We start from the raw sequence: 19,742 nt of genomic DNA, 5'->3' as shown, positions 1-19,742 counted from the left end.
TCAAGGCTCTGCAAAGAAGGCCCCGGAGGGCGACTTCACGGGTAATTTCATGCTTGTTTCTATAGCAATCCTTTCAGCTTAGGTCTAGGCCAGGCCACCGCCAAACGGCCTGGACGAGTGGGGGGTGGGTGTGTTTGGGGTGCCAATGTGAAGGGGCAGGGCAAAAGAAATGGGTGGTGAGAGAACAAGCAACATGAGTGAGCAATATACTGGTCACATCACAGTGATGGCTGGCAAGCTAGCTACCAAGAGAGGTAGATAGGTAGATTAAAGGCACCATATAATAGACAGACAGACAGGGTGGCACATTTATGTAAGCTTCCTCTGGGTTCTCTGGTTATCTTCCCAAGTTTTCTAAAACATATAGATTGGGTTAACTGTTGACTCTGGACTGGCCCAGTGTGTGAGGCAGATTTGTGTCCTTCTATGGCATCTTTCTACCTTATTATGCAGTTACATTGAGACTTTAACTCCTGTCATCATGGATTAGACAGTGCAAGTTTGAGAATGATCAGAGAGACAAACAAATAGATAAACAGATAAAGGTGGCACAGTGGTGAAGTGGTTAAACCGGTTTCATAGATAAAGTGTCAAGTGTTGACATTCTCCACCCCATCATTTTCTGTTTGGAGTCTGCCTGCTGTCCTTGCATCTTTGTGGATTTCCTGTGGGTTCTCTGGTTATCTTCCAACATCTCCAAAAACATGTAGATTGGGTTAACTGGTGACTCTGAATTGGCCTAGTGTGTAATGTAGATTAATGTCCTTCTTTCTATACACTGTAAAAAATCAATGCTACTCCCAATTAAAAAATATTAAGTAACTGATTACAATGTGCTTTTTGAGTTTGCTCAACATTACGTTGACAAATCCTGCCAATTACAAAATTTGAGTTCACTGGATACAAGCTACACTATGCCAAACTAAGAAAATTAAATTAGCTCAAGTAGAAATAACTAATATGTAAAAACAGCACTAAGCCCATCTAACATAAATTTTAGGGCTTTGTCAATGTCATCTCTAATTGGCGCAACTAAAAAACCTATGCTGAATAAATGTAAGTAAATTTAGGCAAACTTCAAGGTAGTAATTCAAGAAATGAATATATTTATTTTTTGCAAACTCAAAAAGCACATTGTAATCAGTTACTTAAGAACTCTGACTTTATTGAGCAACATATTCTATTTTAACAAAAAAGAAAAAACAGCTTTTTTGAAAATAATGCAGCTTTATTTTCTTAGACATGGCATTACATTATTATTACAATGTGAAATATGAAAATCACTTATACAAATGTATTTATATTCAGTACGTTCAAATTTTGTCTTAATAACATTGTTATCATTACTAATAACCACAAGCCATGCCATCTCTGATGTTGTGGAATCTTAATTTGAAAAGTGCTACATCAATAATTCCAAAATTTTTGAACAGAACCTGCACAGGGTAAAGAGATTCTGTCATAACATTAACACTAAGGTGCAACTGAGAAAGAATTTCACACAAAGAAAAGTAGCTATCGCAATGTTAATCTAAAATCAAAAGACAAGCACATCCCATTCTGCAGATCTGAGACATATTTGCCTAACATTTATACAGCATATTTTTGAGTGACAATACTCTATGTGAGTATAAGTCTCCAATATTTAGAAACACCTTCTGTACTGTTTCAAAAGTATATTTAAGTTCTTTTGGGTACTGAATGTTTCGAGCATACAGAAGACCAACAAGTATGACAAATGCAGTTGTGAAGTCGACAAGCTCTTCAATTACTACTCGACCTTCTATTACCACAGCCACATTCATTGCCGCAGCTCCAGGATTGGTCTCATGGTGCCTCACAACCTCTAATATTCCTATCTTCATTTCATTTGTATATATTTGAAGGGAGTCTGTATCCTAAAAATATAGAACAATATAGTTAAAGTGTGAAAAAATAAACCATAGTTGACTCTTTTCCAAAGCCAAGTGAAAGGTTGTCTACCAACTTAACTTTCTAGTTTGTTAATCATTTAGTTTTACATTTCCAACAGAACTTACATGACATGTTGTTGATAACTTCTTGTATTCTCTTAAGTACAGAGGTAGTCCTTGTAGAACCGTTGCCCTCTTGTGTGTGGTAACATCCATAGTCTGAAAAGTACAGTAACAAGAATGATAGTCATAGAGGTAGAATATACAAAGAAATAATATTTGAACCGAATGACAATTTAAGAAAACTTTAAACAAAACAACTAAATATATTTGACATATTTTCTTTCTCATTACTGTACATATACAAAAATCCATCTTTGTTAAATGATCCAAATAATGAAAGGATTTTGCACTTCTGCAAATTATTTAAAATGTATGCACAGATCCAGACACACACAAAAAAAAATGCTATTAACCTGGGTAATTTAAATTGTCAATTTATAATAAACAGAATAGCTCAGGAATTTACTTTTATTTCTGGTAAAATATTGTTTGTGTAAATCTCACCATCAAATAAAACTGTAAATTAATACATTATGAATTTGTAGTCCATGACATTGGAGGGAATATGTGCAGTGCCAATGACTCAGATATAAACATATACAGTATAATTCACCTTGTTCTATAAAATCATTTTGCATACATTTGATAAGTATATGGGTTTGCCACATGCACCTTCATAAGCAAACAGTTTAACAGCCTTAATTACAACACTGCCCTGCACATACTACTTTAAGTTCATGCTTATGAATATAAAACAATTCTTTCCTGATCCTTATTACGTACCTGTTCATCTAGTAATTCTAAAAGTGATTTCAATTCATGTGCCGTCTTGCCTCCTTTTGCTCTGTACATTTTGATCAGAGCTGTCGAATACTTGTCCAAGGATGTCAGCGATGTTTCTTTCAATTGCACCTGGGTAATGCAATAATATTCTGTATATACCTGTAACAAAATTCAGGAATTAATAATGTACTTATTTTCAAGATACTAGCATCGCTACTCGACAATTAATTTATAAGATTAGATAAAACTCACCTGTTGCTCTATGAGAAGGCCTGGCCATCTCTGTTGGACTACAGAGACCAGCGGTTCATCCATGACAATCTCCTTTATTCTCAGGGAAAAAGTGAGGTCCTGAAAAAATATCATTTAACCCTTCAAGTATTTGCTGGGTAGCACTTTTTGACATGTGAAGAACAGTTTGCATACAAAAAAAGAGAGAAGCAAATTTGTGCTCAAATGCATCTCCTAAATCCTCATTGTAAGCAACACATCCACTACCTACATGATCATCCTCACCATCAATAAGAGGTCCACTATTGTCTGCAGCTGAGCTACTATCAGGACTGTCTTCTTGGCCTGCATGATTACTACTTAAAATGGATAGCCTGAAATCATGAAAAGACTGACCCTTATGCTTCCTAATTTTATGTACATTAAATGTGGTATATACATTGGTCTGAAAGTCACAGTTTACAAAAGGACATTTCACATATTCATAGTTTTTAGATGTTTTCTTATATGGCTGTAAAAGGCCTTCCCATCACAGATATCTTGAAATTTACAAAGTTCACAGCTCAAACAAGCCAAATCCTTGCTAACTTTTGAAAGGGTAGCATTGGGATGTATTCTGTTGAGATGTGTCCTTAACGCACCTGCAGTCCGGAATGAACAAATGCAGTCACTGTGAATGGAAGGAAACGATGAATATGGTCCACGCCAGTGCTTCAATCTATAATGTCTGAGAAGTGTGTCCTGAGCTGAAGTACAAAATGTACAGAGCTTGCAATGCACGAAGACCCTAAAAATCACAATAAAGAAATAAGAGCTGATTTGGATGGCCTTCAAAAGAGTTTGTATACCATAACACTGCATTAAATAGAATTAAAGTAGGTTCAGTTAATATATGAAATCATATCTTAATAATTCTATCACAAATGTCTAAGGTGGTATCTGAAAATGAACACAGTAAACTACACATCACGTTTACACCTGAGCAGTCGTGTGGTGCGACTTATATTTATTAACATATGTTTGTGAGGGTATATATTTTTTTCCTTGAAGGAGCTAAGAATTGTTGTTGAGGTCTGCTCAGTGTGTTAATTTTAGGCCCTTCCCCCTTTACCACTCGCTTTCTCCCTCTAGGACACACACCCCAATTTTCCTCTATAAAAGAAACAGCATAAATTGAATGTACACAAGAAAGAAAGGAGTACTCCAACCAGTAATCGTGCGTCTGCCTTTACAAGCTGTTATGCATATGCACCCCAGTGCCCGTAATAATTTACTAGAACATTCAGTTGAAAAAAAAGCGCCGTCACCACAGAAGCGTGCACGCCATCTTTTACTTTTTTTCGACTGTATGCAATTTTACGAAAAAAACGGTACTGAACAGAATATTGATGTCATTTTATTAATTTACCGTTTAAAAAACAAAATTATCTGACCGTTGTCGTACTCTCGTATTGCCCAATCCACTTGAATAAAGTGTAATCATCTGCGTTCAGTCTCTACTCTAAACTTTAGTATGGTGCCTCAAAAGCTCGAGTCGGTCACCGCAGCTACTACGGGAATTCAGACCTATAACTTTATGTGAAAAAAGTGTCCTGATGTCGGGTTTTGAGGTATAAAAACACAAGTTGTTATAGTGAAAAAAGGAAAGAGGGAAATATCGCAGTTGCGTGGCTTTTGATAAAAACTTATAGCCACCACAGTAAGCACAACTGACCTTTCATTTTATAATTATTCATTTTTCAGATTCTGTTATAGTCACTAAAATCTTCCGTAATTAACGGACCCGCCGTCATTACAAGTTGCAAATAACACAAGCGAACATTAAACACATAAAAAACTTTTTTACGTTCGGCAGTTGGTTATAATCGATGGTCGTCGAAGTTAGTAAGGTTACTCGCGTGGTAACTGTTAATACTTCGTACCCCGATTTTTTATGGTTTTCAACAAAGGAAAGTCCTACTCTTGTAAATGTATGTACTTACCTTAAGTCGGGGCTCTCAAACGTTAGTAATTACAGATTGTGGAGTCGTGGATTCATACACGTGTCCAAATCGCATAAATCAAGAATATTCTCGCAGGACATGCGCATTTCGCACAAGAAAAACTCGCACAAACAACAGATTATTAATTCTCACAATGATGATTTTTACATTTGAACCCAAAAGAAAAATAGAACTCACATCTGCGCCACACAATGAAGAAACGATTGTCAAGCCAAACATTTAACACAGAAATGCTGGAACAACAAACATTTTTACCCTGGGTCGACTATCACTTAGTTACATTTTTTACAGTGATACCTTATGCCCAGTTCTATCGAGGCTTTGACCTACCATCACCCAAGATTAGAGAATGCAGGTTTGAGAATGCTTAGACAAACAGATAGATAGATAGATAGATAGATAGATAGATAGATAGATAGATAGATAGATAGATAGATAGATAGATAGATAGATAGATAGATAGATAGATAGATAGATTCTTGTAGCTGCCTCTAACAAGCTCAGCTAGTAACATACAGTTAGGTCCATAAATATTTGGACAAGACAACTTTTTTCTAATTTTGGTTCTGTACATTACCACAATGCATTTTAAATGAAACAACTCTGATGCAGTTGAAGTGCAGACTTTCAGCTTTAATTCAGTGGGGTGAACAAAACGATTGCATAAAAATGTGAGGCAACTAAAGCATTTTTTGAACACAATCCCTTCATTTCAGGGGCTCAAAAGTAATTGGACAAATTAAATAACTGGAAATAAAATGTTCATTTCTAATACTTGGTTGAAAACCCTTTGCTGGCAATGACAGCCTGAAGTCTTGAACTCATGGGCATCACCAGATGCTGGGTTTCCTCCTTTTTAATGCTCTGCCAGGCCTTTACTGCAGCGGCTTTCAGTTGCTGTTTGTTTGTGGGCCTTTCTGTCTAAAGTTTAGTCTTCAGCAAGTGAAATGCATGCTCTATTGGGTTAAGATCAGATGACTGACTTGGCCATTCAAGAATTTTCCACTTCTTTCCTTTAATAAACTCCTGGGTTGCTTTGGCTGTATGTTTTGGGTCATTGTCCATCTGTATCATGAAACGTCGCCCAATCAATTTGTCTGCATTTAGCTGGATTTGAGCAGGCAGTATGTCTCTGAACACCTCAGAATTCATTCGGCTGCTTCTGTCCTGTGTCACATCATCAATAAATATTAGTGTCCCAGTGCCACTGGCAGCCATGCACGCCCAAGCCATCACACTGCCTCCACCGTGTTTTACAGATGATGTGGTATGCTTTGGATAATGAGCTGTTCCACGCCTTCTCCATACTTTTTTCTTGCCATCATTCTGGTAGAGGTTGATCTTGGTTTCATCTGTCCAAAGAATGTTTTTCCAGAACTGTGCTGGCTTTTTTAGATGTTCTTTAGCAAAGTCCAATCTAGCCTTTCTATTCTTGAGGCTTATGAGTGGCTTGCACCTTGCAGTGCACCCTCTGTATTTACTTTCATGCAGTCTTCTCTTTATGGTAGACTTGGATATCGATATGCCTACCCCCTGGAGAGTGTTGTTCACTTGGTTGGCTGTTGTGAAGGGGTTTCTCTTCACCATGGAAATGATTCTGCGATCATCCACCACTGTTGTCTTCCATGGACGTCCAGGTCTTTTTGCGTTGCTGAGTTCACCAGTGCCTGCTTTCTTTCTCAGGATGTACCAAACTGTAGATTTTGCCACTCGTAATATTGTAGCAATTTCTCAGATGGGTTTTTTCTATTTTCGCAGCTTAAAGATGGCTTCTTTCACCTGCATGGAGAGCTCCTTTGACCGTATGTTGTCTGTTCACAGCAAAATCTTCCACATGCAAGCGCCACACCTCAAATCAACTCCAGGCCTTTTATCTGCTTAATTGATAATGACATAACGACGGACTTGCCCACACCTGCCCATGAAATAGCCTTTGAGTCAATTGTCCAATTACTTTTGAGCCCCTGAAATGAAGGGATTGTGTTCAAAAAATGCTTTAGTTGCCTCATATTTTTATGCAATCGTTTTGTTCACCCCACTGAATTAAAGCTGAAAGTCTGCACTTCAACTGCATCTGAGTTGTTTCATTTAAAATTCATTGTGGTAATGTACAGAACCAAAATTAGAAAAAAGTTGTCTCTGTCCAAATATTTATGGACCTAACTGTACATACATGCAGTGCCTAGGGAGCACTGGGCATAAAGTTAAAGTAATCCAAAATTATATCTACAGTCTGATATGTCTAGTAAATAGAATTATATAATTTTTCTGCATCCTGCCTTTTTGCCTTCTTGAGTCTGAACCCGTCAGATGCCCCTGTCCTGCAGTTTTATCCCTGATAGTGGATGCAACTGAATCTAACTGGTCTGCAGTTTTGATCCCATTTGAATCTAACTGTCTCATATTTCATTAGCCTGTAGTTTTAATTAATTTCCCTGATACCGTTGTTTTATCTCTAAAGTCAGATGCTTTTAAATATTAGTAGTTTTTCCCCTTCAGAACCTGATCTCATCAATCATCAAGAGTCTACACCTTTAAATCATTAGTCGGATCCTGTCAGATCCCTTGTCTACTATATTATAAAATACTAAGGTCTGTGTTTGTGTGTATGTGTGTGATTTATCTGTTTGTCTTTGATGTGATTGGTTAGTTTGGCTTTAGTGACGTGATCAGATGTGGAAGTGCAAGTATGAGGCATGTGAGGATGAGTAAAGGTGTAGGAGGCATGCTGAGAGTCACCTTCAAAGATGGGAAGTATAAAAGCAGCCAGATGGCAAGCAGGACACCTCGAAATGACACAGTCTGAGAAGAAGGCTCCACAGGAATGTGCTCAATAGAGGGAACGGTGGTCAAGAGAGGTTCAAACACACGAGGATATGGAGGAAAAGTTTCAAAGGTGCAAGTATTACAAGAGGTATCAAATATAATCTAAATGTATTCTGTTACTGGTCTACAATAGGGCATGTAGCACATAATACTTGGTAACTTTTAATTTTACCACTTTAGGGCCCAATCCAGTCACTCCAAAATGTGATCCACTTTGGTAAATGAGGCAAGCAGTATAGGTTGGATTCAGGTCTAATAATAATAATAACAATAATGAAAATAAATTTTATTTAGGAAGTAAGACACAAAAATAATCGGACTGGGCTTGGGGCTTTCCTGGAAAACCGTCTGGAGGTCGGCCGAACGTGAATCATAGAACTATATCCCCTCCTACACGCCCCCTCAAACTGCCGACTGGCTATGTATATCCTGTGAATAGCCCAATCAGACAATCGCTACACGAGTTGCCACTATAATGTCGGGTAACAGCGAATCAACATCAAATTTCTCATGAAATATACCACAGAAACTTATGAAATGATAAAAACAGTATGGTGCTAGCAGTTTGTCTCACAAACAAGTTTTTGAGGGGCACAAATGTTTCAAGGAAGGACAAGAAAATGTGGAAGACGTTCAATGCCCAGTTCGCAGAGAGGGGTGGGTGCTTCACCAAGAAGCTGTCGTCGATCATCCTCCCTATTTGCCCGATTTAGCTCCCTGTGATTTTTACTTGTTCCCGAAAAGTGACCTGAAGGGAACACATTTTTCTTCAGTGGATGAAGTGAAGACAGAAACAGCAAGCCTGTTGAAGAACCACAAGCAAGAAGACTTCCAGCACTGTTTCAATCAATGGACGATACGTATGGAAGCAGTGTAGAGATCGGGAGGGGGAGTATATCGAAGGTGACAATGTTTAGAATGCTGTAATTCATCAATAAATATAATTTTTTTTACCAGTCTGGTTATTTTTGTTTCTCACCTCATATATAGCACCTTTCCCATGTTCAAGGCACTTAACATGGCCTTATCATACTTACCTTTGCCCTTATCATGCCTCCACCCAGTGCTAGCTAAGGCTACCTAATTGTTTTTTAGCCCTCTTACCCCCTACTCCTCTCTTCCCTATGTTTTCACATTATCTGATTATGACAAGTGTGACTTTGTCTGGTTGGAACTGGACTGGAATTGGGCTGAAGGGTATTCCACACAAACACACACCCACACCTCCCAAACACACACACACAGAGCAGAGCCTGGCGTATGCGGAGCTGTGCCTGACGCCAGGCATGAGTTTAAAATACATCTCTGTAATTTAAGCAAACAAATTAAATAAACAAGCAAGTATTAAAGCCAATTAATTTTGCGCAGCACCTAATAAATCTGAAATGTGCTTCACCCTTCATTTTGGTGGCAGTCTGACAGGTTCTTGGTTGTGTGACCTTCTTTCTCTCTCTCTCTCTCTCTCGCAGCTTCTCTCAATGTAAATATTTTTTAAAAATAGAAAGTGCAGGAGCCCCCATAATAATAATCACATTTTCCTAGCAAGTGGAACTTGAAATAAAGTCCTCTTTGTTGCCCGGCTGCAGATAGGCCTTTGGCGTAGTTTAAGTGGAGGCAGTGTCTCCCTTGCAGTGGTCTGTGCTGCCAGTGGTGGAGTTGGAGGAAGCCACAGCCAGGTGTGAGTGGCAGCTGCTCAAGGGATTGAGTTGTATGCCAGCCTGGGGCACTTATCACTGTAAGATTTTGTGGCTCACGGGTGTTACCCCTGTCCTAGCCTTTGAGACCCTGGGAATATTCCAGAGGGTTCTGTTTGGGTTATTTCACCTTGTGACCAACAGAGGATGCTTTTGATGAGACACTAATCTTAGATTAACACTCCTAAGCCCATGTAACAAAAAGAGTGATTTATTAACTAAAAATTAAATGCTCAAAGGGACAGGTAATACAGGGCGTGATGCAACACACAATAAAATAAAGAAAGCCTATGCATCATTGACTATACCTAATACAAAGAAGTGCACTAAAGCCCCATGGAGTTGCCAGTCCACTTCTCTAGACATTTATGAGGACAACATTACACTCCTTCCTAGCTCTCTTACCCCCCTCTCCAACCGCAGTTGCCTCTCTTTCTCCCTCCCTACCAAAAGAACCACTGCCTGTGCTCCACATCTGTCTCCAAGCTCACTGGGATAGTGGTATTGAGATCCTAGCCTTGACGAACATCCAGGTTAACCATGGAGGTACTTCAGTGAAACTCTTGTGATGTTTGTCCCAGAACTCCCCCAGTGACCCAAGGAATAGATGTCTAGTGTATTGGCCCACTGTAGTGCCGGCTATTGGCCTGATTAAAGGAAATCATGACACTACTGTCACTCCTTTTACTGTCTGTCTCATGTTGACCAGGAAGCTGTTACTTCGAATCTTCCCCACCCTACGAAATCCTTGGCAACTTTAAACAGATGATATTTTCACCATTGTCAGTTCACATTCTAACCAAGGAGGAATGAACCTGTCCCAAGGACAGTTTGTTTGCCAGCAACGACCAGAAGAATGAGAGGACTTGAGGGAGTTTGAAGAATAGAGAAAAGACTCAGCAGATATCAGGAGCCAGAAGATCAGACATATGATTGGCGACAAAACCAAAATGAACATCAAAATCCGAGGTCAAAAATAAGGTTTCCAAATGTCTTAAAAATAAGTAGATATCCCTGCCCTAACTGAACGCTGAACACCATCTTAAATAGTAATAGTATGTTTTAAGACGTTACACAACAACTACAAATGATATGATTGGCAATGGACGCTAACAACAATGCTAATAAATAATAACCACAATGATGACACTGAAATAAACCATAGATAAAATGTTGTCAAACGTGTTTTGGGGAGATCTTCAGGTCTCCAATAAGGTGGGTAACCCCCCCCCCCCCAAAAAAAAAAGAGATGGGATGCTATCATTATTGCCACTTCCTTTCCCATCCGCAGTTCAGAAGCTCACTGGCAGGATGATGAGTGGTTCAGTTCCTTGTGAAGCCATGCTCATTCCAGGACTCTAGTATACAATCAATCCGCCCACCGGAAGAAGGTATTTATTGAGGAGCCAGACTTGGAGGAATAACAAAATAATAATAATAATACATTTTATTTATATAGAACTTTTTCCATGCTCAACAGGATGACATATCCCACCCAAGCATCATCATTAAAGCCAACTTGTTTTTATACCCACTTTATTTTCTTTGTTTTGCCATCCACCACTATATAGGGTTTTACCAGCTGGTTCCCCAAACCTTTTTCTTCGAAGTTTGGGCAGATTTGTGGCAGATGAAATTTTAGAAAGTAAATGTAAAGTAGATAGATAGATAGATAGATAGATAGATAGATAGATAGATAGATAGATAGATAGATAGATAGATAGATAGATAGATAGATAGATAGATAGATAGATAGATAGATAGATAGATAGATAGATAGATAGATAGATAGATAGATAGATAGATAGATAGATACTTTATTAATCCCAATGGGAAATTCACAAGTATTACATATAGGAAGTAAAAATGTTAGATTTGGATACACAATGGAGTGTCTGAATCATGTACCTAAGAAGGATCTGGGAGTAATAATGGACTCTCACTATTTACATCCAGGTAGTGGACAGAAGCAGTCAAGAAGACTAATTGGGTGTCAGGTTATATGTCATGATGTGTGGAGTAAAAGTCCCCGGAGGTTATGCTTAAGCTTTATAATGCACTAGCTATGTAATACCGTGCTGTAAAAAGCCCAGAGTTCTAGAAACTATTGAATCATCAGAAAAAACTGAAACGTAGAGATGTCAGGTAATTGAAAGGAACTACTATGGGCATCTCTGTCCTAGGAGGATTCATTTTGCCGACATGCTCGACTCACTTGTGTATTAGTGGCGAGAGGAAAAGTAAAAGGGATACCATTTTGTAGATGTACTTGCCTCACTTCTGTATTAGTGGCAAAGCAAGTGACTTTCTTTGGAGGTTTCGTTTTGCTGCCGTGCTGGCCTCGCTTGCATATCCTCGGAGGTGGAGCCCTTACCCCGACTCCACCTCTCACTTCTGAGCCGGACAGACACACACACTCACACTTCCATGCGTAGACTTTTATATACAAGATTAGTGAGGTCTCACGTGGATTTGGTCTCAGTATTACAAAAAAGACATGACAGCACTAGAAGAGAGCAATTAAGCTAATTCAAGAACTAAGAAGTATAAACTATGAGAAGAGATTTAAGGACCTGAACATGTTCCCTTTAAGCAAATGGAGATTAAGTAGTGACATGGCTGAAGTGTTTAAAATTCCAAAAGAAATTAGTTCAGTGGATTCCTGATGTTGCTGTAAAATAAATTATGCGACAAGAACATGGGAACATGGTTGGAAACTTGTAAGCGGCAGATTTCGTACACATGTTAGAAAGTTTTTCTTCATGCAAAGAACCATAAACACACTTTAGGCACCTTCAAATCCTGACTAGATGTTATTTTTGTTAATGTAGTTGTAAGGGCCACATTTTTGAAATTATTGTTAGTAGTAAATTCATATAAGTTTTTGCTTAGTTTGAAGTTGAGTAGAATGTACTATTCACATAGATAATGGAAGATTCTGTTTTTAACCCCATAAGCTAATGGAATATTCTCAATGTTCATCTGTATACTTCTGTGAAAGTAGAATGATCTCTGATTGTAGTTAGACAGACAGAAATAAATCTGAAATGTTACACAAAGAGGCATTAAGGGCATATACTGTAGTTTTCTTACTGTTATCACTAGTATTACATTAGCATTAAGCTATGTGAATGTGGTGCTAATGTTTGAAATAAGATAACAATATAGAAACTTTAAGAAATGTAACTTAGGCACTTAACCCTTAAATGGAACATCTTATACAAGAACTTTCCTTTTCTTAGTAATATTAGATTTTCTCTTTATTTTTGCGTGAATTTTTTGAATGTCACTAAACTTTTAAAATGAAGACATTTGGACTGTGAAGTCCTTCTTGGAAAAGAGTCATAGTAACTGCTGAAAAGTCTTTTCTGGTAGCTACATTTTGAACTATTTAGGAACCCTCGACAAACGCAGCTACAGTTGTTCTAATGTACTATATAAGATGGAGGCTCACTTTTTCCATCATCCAAACATGGCTTCCATTGTTTAACAAATATCATATTTTACTGGTAGTTAGGGACAAATAAAGCAAGTTAGTTTGAGAGCTTTGCAATTTTACTTTCATTTACAACTTTGGTTTTGTGCTTGGGCTTTGATGTTCAATTCTGATGGCTTCTTTTAGTTTTCTGACTTGTTCTTTCTCCATGTGAACAGAGAAGTGCATTTTCCTTGGTATCCACTAAAACATGGATGATAATTCTGCTGCTTATCTCACGTCCAAGCAACAGAAATTGATATGATGTTTCTAAAAGAATCACTAAGTTCATGTACTGTAGATGGCCTCCTAATTCATTGTCAGCATTCACGTGCCTTACAGTCCTCTGTGGATTGAATCACTTAAGAATGATGACATACATATGGGGTGCCGGCAGTGGAGAGCTTTGCACCACCAATGAAAGCACAGGTCGTCTCTTGAGGGTATGTATACAAGTGGTAAGACAGTGAAATCTGCCGAGAGGCACTATGGAAAAGCGTAAAATTAGCATGGGAGCTCATCGCTAGCAACAAAGGTCTGTTTTAGATGAACAATTGAGGAGGAGACACATGGGGCGAACTCAAAGATGTCACTAAACCACTAACAGCTTGGGCTAATTTATCTGCTCCTTTTCCAGAACCAGGGGTGTTTTTCATTAGAAAAGCCCCTTTTTATGGAGGAACAAGCTTGTAGCTGGCTGTAAATGTGTGGTTGCTGTTTAAGAGCTCAAAAGGAATTTGCATGCAGCGGTTTGCAGAAAACTGCACCACAGCTGGGTCACGTGCATCAATCCTTTTGTCACACCGACGCTTTAAGCAATTAAAACACAGGAATCCAAGGATCGTCCCCCTGAAATCCAAGGCTAGGGATTGGAACACAGGTCCTCTTCTATGCACTCCGTCAAAGAAGTTGAAATTTTGTCCAACTAAAAATAGAGCAGATATTGTTCAACATCTGCATTTAAAGGAAGCCAGCCCTAAAATATGAATTGCATGCACAATGACCTGAAATGAATCAGAAAGGCAGTTCAGCAAACTCTGCATTCAACCTGAGGCGCAGGAGTCGATCTATCCCAGATGTTAAGGCAGCTGTTCCAGGCACACGAAATTCACTGAGACCCACTGCTTCAAGGTTTTCTAGCAGATCCATAGGCCTCACCTTATTGATTCACCATGTTCAAACCACTATTCACGCACTGCTCACAATGGAGTTCCTTTAGTGCCAGGATACGTTTTATAATGGCCCAGTTGTTAACACTGCTGACTCAATACTACAGCATCCTGTTCTAAAGTCCTCGTCTGAGCACAACCTGTGTGGAACTTAGATAGATAGATAGGGTGGCCTGCAGGGGGCGCACTAGCTCCCCAAATCAGGCACAGTCGGATGCAGACATAAGTCCTTCAACACACACAGGTTTTATTTTTCTGTGGGAAATGCTTCCCATATCATTTCCCACCTGCACAGCACAGTTACAAAGCACTATAAGTACAGCACACAGCACTTTTTCTTCTCTTTCTTTCTTTCCGCCTCGACACGTTATTCAGCAAACGTTACCCATCTCCTCCCGACTTTGGCTCTTGGAACAGTGGCTGGCAGATCCTTTTAAATCTTTGGAAATATTTCTGGTGTCAAAAAAGGCTTGGTCCAGGAGCACTTCTGGTTAAGGCTGGAGCCCCACAAAGTAGGACTCCCCAGTCCCTGAAACACCCCCTTGCCAGCACCCACAGCACCCAGTAGGGCTGTGTCACAGAAGTGTAATTCCCATGATGCCCTGCTGTCATCTAGTGCTCCAGGGGAAATAATGACCTGTGAACAGTCTCTCCCATGGTCCTTCCATCTCCTCAATGTCCCTTACGATAGATAGATAGATAGATAGATAGATAGATAGATAGATAGATAGATAGATAGATAGATAGATAGATAGATAGATAGATAGATAGATAGATAGATAGATAGATAGATAGATAGATAGATAGATAGATAGATAGATAGATCTTTGTTTTAGTAATTAATTTAGAACACTTTTCGGAGATCTTTTTTCACTTTGACATTGAATAGTCTTTTTCTGTTGATCAGTGTCAAAAAAGCCAAATTAAATCCACTTATGATTCAGTTTTGTATAACAATAACTCGTGAAAACTTCCAAGGGGGACAATCCTTCTTATAGACGCTGTATGAGTTACAGTGGAGTTTCTATAATACTGTATTGGTATAATACGCAGAATTTAAAAACTGTACATAAAAGATGGCACAATGGTTGTACTGTTGCTTCAAAGTTCCTGGTCTGAGCACTGCCAGTGCTTGTGATGAGTCTGTTATATTACCACCAGGGTTCGTTCTCTGGCTTACATTTATTTTTCTTTTTGATGCTATTTCTGTTACTAATGCATTATTATTTTTACTTTTTTTGTTTATATGTATTTTTATTACTATTATTTGATGTGCATATTGTTTACTTGTTATGTATTGAGTTTACCAGCCTCAAGGCAACAACTCCCTAGAGGTGGGGCCATTATGACATCACTCCCAAGGGACCGCCCTCTTCCTTTAAATTCTGGTGGAGGAGACGACTCCCTCAGGGGTTCATTGTTTGTTAGCATCCTCATTTGTGAGTGTTGTTTCCGATTTTCTGCTTGTTTTACATTCTGATTTTCTGGATAACGGATTGGGCTTGTCTCTCAGTTACTTTTTTCAGGCATACCCAATCTTTTTGCCTTTTTTCTTCCTTTCTAATATAATAATCTCAGGAAACCAGAGCCTTTCCTGGTAGTATGAAGTGTAATTCAGGAACCAACCATGGATAAAACACCAGGCACCTTGTACTAGCATCCACATTCGTATGCAAAGTGACAGTTAAAAATGATTAATCAAACTAATTTTGTATGTATCTTAAACATGAAAGGGAAACTTGAGCACACAGAAAGCCACGTGGATACAGTGAGAACATGCAAACTTCATGTAGAAAGTAAGCCAGTGGGGACTCAAACAAAGGTCCCTTAAACTGTGAAATTATGCCCAAAACCTTGGGCCATTATAATTCCTTATAGGAAAGCAAGTTCAGAAGGTGACTAGATGAGCTAATTGCATCTTCCTGGAATCTCATTAATAATATAGTAATGCCAATACTGTTAGTGCAAAGCTTAGTGCTGCTGCCTGGCAGATCCAGAGTCATGGGTTCAAATTGCATGCCTAGTCGTTGTCTGTATGGAAATTAATGTTCCCTCTATGTCTTTATGGATAATTGTTTAATTGGCAAATTCAAATTTGGCCTTATGTGAGTTTGGGTGGGTGAATTAGTGCCTTCTGTCCGGGGCTAGTTCCTGCATTGGTGCCCTGTGCCCCTAAACTGGGTAAAGCAAGTTGAAGAATGAAATGTTATAATAACCTAAGCAGGAATTTGTGAAAAGTCATACATTGGTCCAAAAAAAATCACACTGAGGATATGTTTCCCCCATGATCCATAAAGTGAAATTCAGAGAGATTTTCAAGAAAAGAGTGCTTTTAGAGCAGTTAACAGTTTAAAAAAGGAATCAGTGATTCTGAAAGGTGATTCTCCATTTTTATCTCCCACCGGGTTTAATGTTAGGGCTTAACCTCACCCTCCGGATGCCAGCTATGAACACCTTATCCCCAGCCTGGCACCACCTGTGAAGGCTCAATGCCGGCTTGTGTTATGGAGAGTTCTAACTGTTAATTAGCCCACTGAGGACGAGCAGCTTGGCCACTCTGATAGATGGCTTACATCAACAGATATGATGTTTTGTCTGCACCTCGCAGGTTGTTGAATTTTTCCGGATTGAAAACAAATTCCTAGCAGCAGGGAGTTGACAGCGACTGTTCTGGGGGTCTGTGACCTTGCTGGACCACACTTGGTGCAGGAGGCACACCTGTTCCAGACAGGAAAGCTCCTCTCACTTCAGGAGGACGCCACTTTAATCCTTTGCTGTAGACCTTCATCTGTTTACCCACAAGTCAAAGCCCAGCTGGCATTACTCATTTGTCAGGACTTTTAGACTTCATCCACAATGTAGTAGACCGTAGTTAGGCAACCAGGAGGTGGACACGCAGGATGTGATATTTCTTTAAGAAGGCTTTACAGCACCCTGTGGAAGGCTGAAGACAACCAATCAACTCAGATAGGATACATGGAAGTCTATTCTTTGAATAGAAGGCCCCTTTGTTTTAGTTGGAGAAAAAGAGGCAGCCGATAGCACAGAAGAAGGGGAGTGCAAAGCACAATGCCACCAAAAGAGAAGCTATGCCAAGGCTGGCCCACCCGCCTTCAATCTATTAGTTTTTTAGTTCAAATCCCATTAGTATTTGATAGTTAGGAGATCATCAAATCTGATACTGACCCCTTTTTAAAAACACACTGCTCTGTAAAAGTGTATCCCCCCAAAACACCCCTCTGTTATGTGGTATAATATCAAATACACAGACACACACATCCACACACACAAATATACATAAAGTGGTCGTGCGAGGTGTGACACTGGAACCCGGTAAATGTTGGGGCACCAACTGGATCACCCTGTTTAATTAATAAAAAAAGCACATGATAGAGCATATAAACCAAAATAAAGAGCCACTGTCACCATTTTATAACCTTTCGGGTCTGGTTCAGCACTCCGTCTTTGTCAGGTGTCAGTTCGAATTGAGACGCCATCTTCTGGCAGTGCCTCAAATATACAGTCCTGTGACAGGAAGGGGCGGAGTCAGTTGCCTTCATTGGTCATCTTCACTGTGCTGTGGGAACAGAAAGAGATGCTACTATTAGCAACGGCGCTCCCTCTCGTCCGGGGGGGAATTGCTTAGCAAGGATGAACCAGGAGGGTGGACCTCAGATGTGCATGCGTGACTATATATATATATTCATATATACTAGGATGCTCCGCCCACCCCTGGGCCCCCATCTATCCCGCAGTTGAGCCGCTCCATTAGAGAAAGTGATTGTACTTTAAAATATGGTACAAACCCCCTTGGCGCCTTCGGCGGCCAACTCCTAGTTGCGGCTTAGTAGGCCGCCCCACGACTTTTTTGATATTTTAGTTTATAATTTAAAAACGGAATAAGAATCTGAAAATCTAACAACATCACATTACATTTCAATAAATTCTGAAAAGAATGATACCAAACATATATATGTATTTTATTCACTTTGGAGAGGGAGTCGCTTTCTTTCAGCTTCATCCTGTGGCCTCGTATTTCTTTCTTCTTCCAAGCAGTTAACTTAGGGCTACCTTGTTGGCTCTTTGAGCTTCATGCTGTAGCCTCGCACTTCCCAAGCCAGACAGACAGACACACACACTTCCACGTGTAGACATTTATATATAAGATATATTGTTTCCTGCTATAGTACTGTATTTTGAGGGGGTGTTCACATATGAAATGATAAAAAATCACAAATTACCTAAAAAACCCCACTGCCAAAGACCCCATATTATGAGTTTATGCCAAAATAAATTACAAGACTTCCTAAATTATACAAGTGAGCAGAGCATCCTATGGTTCTGGGGTACATTCCTTAATATTCCACTACATAAGCTCCCAGCATCACAGAAACTACAGATTCTACAATGCCATATGTCAGGGATTCCCTCATAGCGATCTGCTCATCTGTTATTTAATGCTGAGGTTCACACGTCCAGCTTTGACCACAACGCAGGGAGCAGTCCTAGCATGATAACAGCTCATAAGGTTCATCTATGATCATTTACATTAGGCCATTTTAATGACAAACTAACAAGAAAATCTTCAGGATGTGAGACGGAAGCACAATCAACGAACATGTATAGTTTGTAGATGTAGGTCCTGGGGGCTGTGAGGTAATTACATCACCACTATGTGACGTGTTTATCCTCTCATCAAATCTAATTTAATTTCACATTCTCCAACCAACTTCTTCCAGTTCAGGTTCATACATGGACTGAAGGCTATCCATGCAGCACTGGGAAAAGCTGGAAGTCAGCCTAAACATGGCTCCAGTGTGGTATGGATCCATTTCATACATGCACACAGTCACACTGGGGCCATTAGAATCACGGATCATCCTAAAATGTTAGTCTTTGCACTGTGGGAGAAAACGCACATAGACATAAAGAGAACAAGCCAAAGCCACAAAGACAGCAACAAGGTTCAGAATTTGATGCTGGATTTCTCAGGCCATAGCTTTAACCACAGATTAACTGATCTGACTTAATGTAATCAAATTGAAATGTAAATCTGAAAAAGGGTGGATAATATAATATGTCCTACCATACTATTTTCTAAGCTCGTTCAATCCTTAGCAGGGTCACGGGAGGACAGCATACTAGAGTGCCAGCCCATTGCAGGATAGCACATACACACACCAATTAGGGCCAATCTAGCATCACCAGTCCACCTAACCTTTGGCCTTCTTACAGCGTGGAAGCAATACTACCAACATCTCACCTATAATATAATATAATATAATATAATATAATATAATATAATATAATATAATATAATATAATATAATATAATATAATATATCCATCCATCCATCCATTTTCCAACCCGCTGAATCCGAACACAGGGTCACGGGGGTCTGCTGGAGCCAATTCCAGCCAACACAGGAACCAGTCCCGGGCAGGGTGCCAACCCACCGCAGGACACACACAAACACCAGGCACACACTAGGGCCAATTTAGAATCGCCAATCCACCTAACCTACATGTCTTTGGACTGTGGGAGGAAACTGGAGCGCCCGGAGGAAACTCACACAGACACAGGG

The 19,742-nt window shown here is 39.5% G+C and overlaps 1 protein-coding gene across 1 annotated transcript; it reads right to left on the bottom strand.

The window, feature by feature from the left end:
* Nucleotides 1-1,428: 1,428 nt before the first annotated feature.
* On the bottom strand, nt 1,429-3,657 carry LOC114661559 (uncharacterized). The gene is made up of 5 exons (XM_028814696.2): nt 3,632-3,657; nt 3,012-3,110; nt 2,760-2,918; nt 2,040-2,132; nt 1,429-1,898 (listed from the first exon to the last, which is right to left on the bottom strand). Exons 2-5 carry the CDS (start codon nt 3,072-3,074, stop codon nt 1,584-1,586), a joined length of 630 nt encoding a protein of 209 aa, XP_028670529.1. The 5' UTR covers nt 3,075-3,110; nt 3,632-3,657; the 3' UTR covers nt 1,429-1,583.
* Between the last annotated feature and the right edge of the window lie 16,085 nt (nt 3,658-19,742).

Source organism: Erpetoichthys calabaricus, chromosome 12 (genome assembly GCF_900747795.2).
Source record: "Erpetoichthys calabaricus chromosome 12, fErpCal1.3, whole genome shotgun sequence".
Lineage (NCBI taxonomy): Eukaryota > Metazoa > Chordata > Cladistia > Polypteriformes > Polypteridae > Erpetoichthys > Erpetoichthys calabaricus.
The sequence above is the reverse complement of the archived record's forward strand: the minus strand, read 5'-3'. Positions and strand labels throughout refer to the sequence as shown.

Bases quoted from the DNA above. Each gene is read 5' to 3' on its own strand.
- LOC114661559 (XM_028814696.2), bottom strand. From the start codon at position 3,074: ATGGATGAACCGCTGGTCTCTGTAGTCCAACAGAGATGGCCAGGCCTT. The intron at 2,919-3,011 runs GTGAGTTTTATC...ATTTTGTTACAG, and splicing joins GCCTTCTCATAGAGCAACAG to GTATATACAGAATATTATTG. The intron at 2,133-2,759 runs GTACGTAATAAG...TGTACTTTTCAG, and splicing joins TAGAATTACTAGATGAACAG to ACTATGGATGTTACCACACA.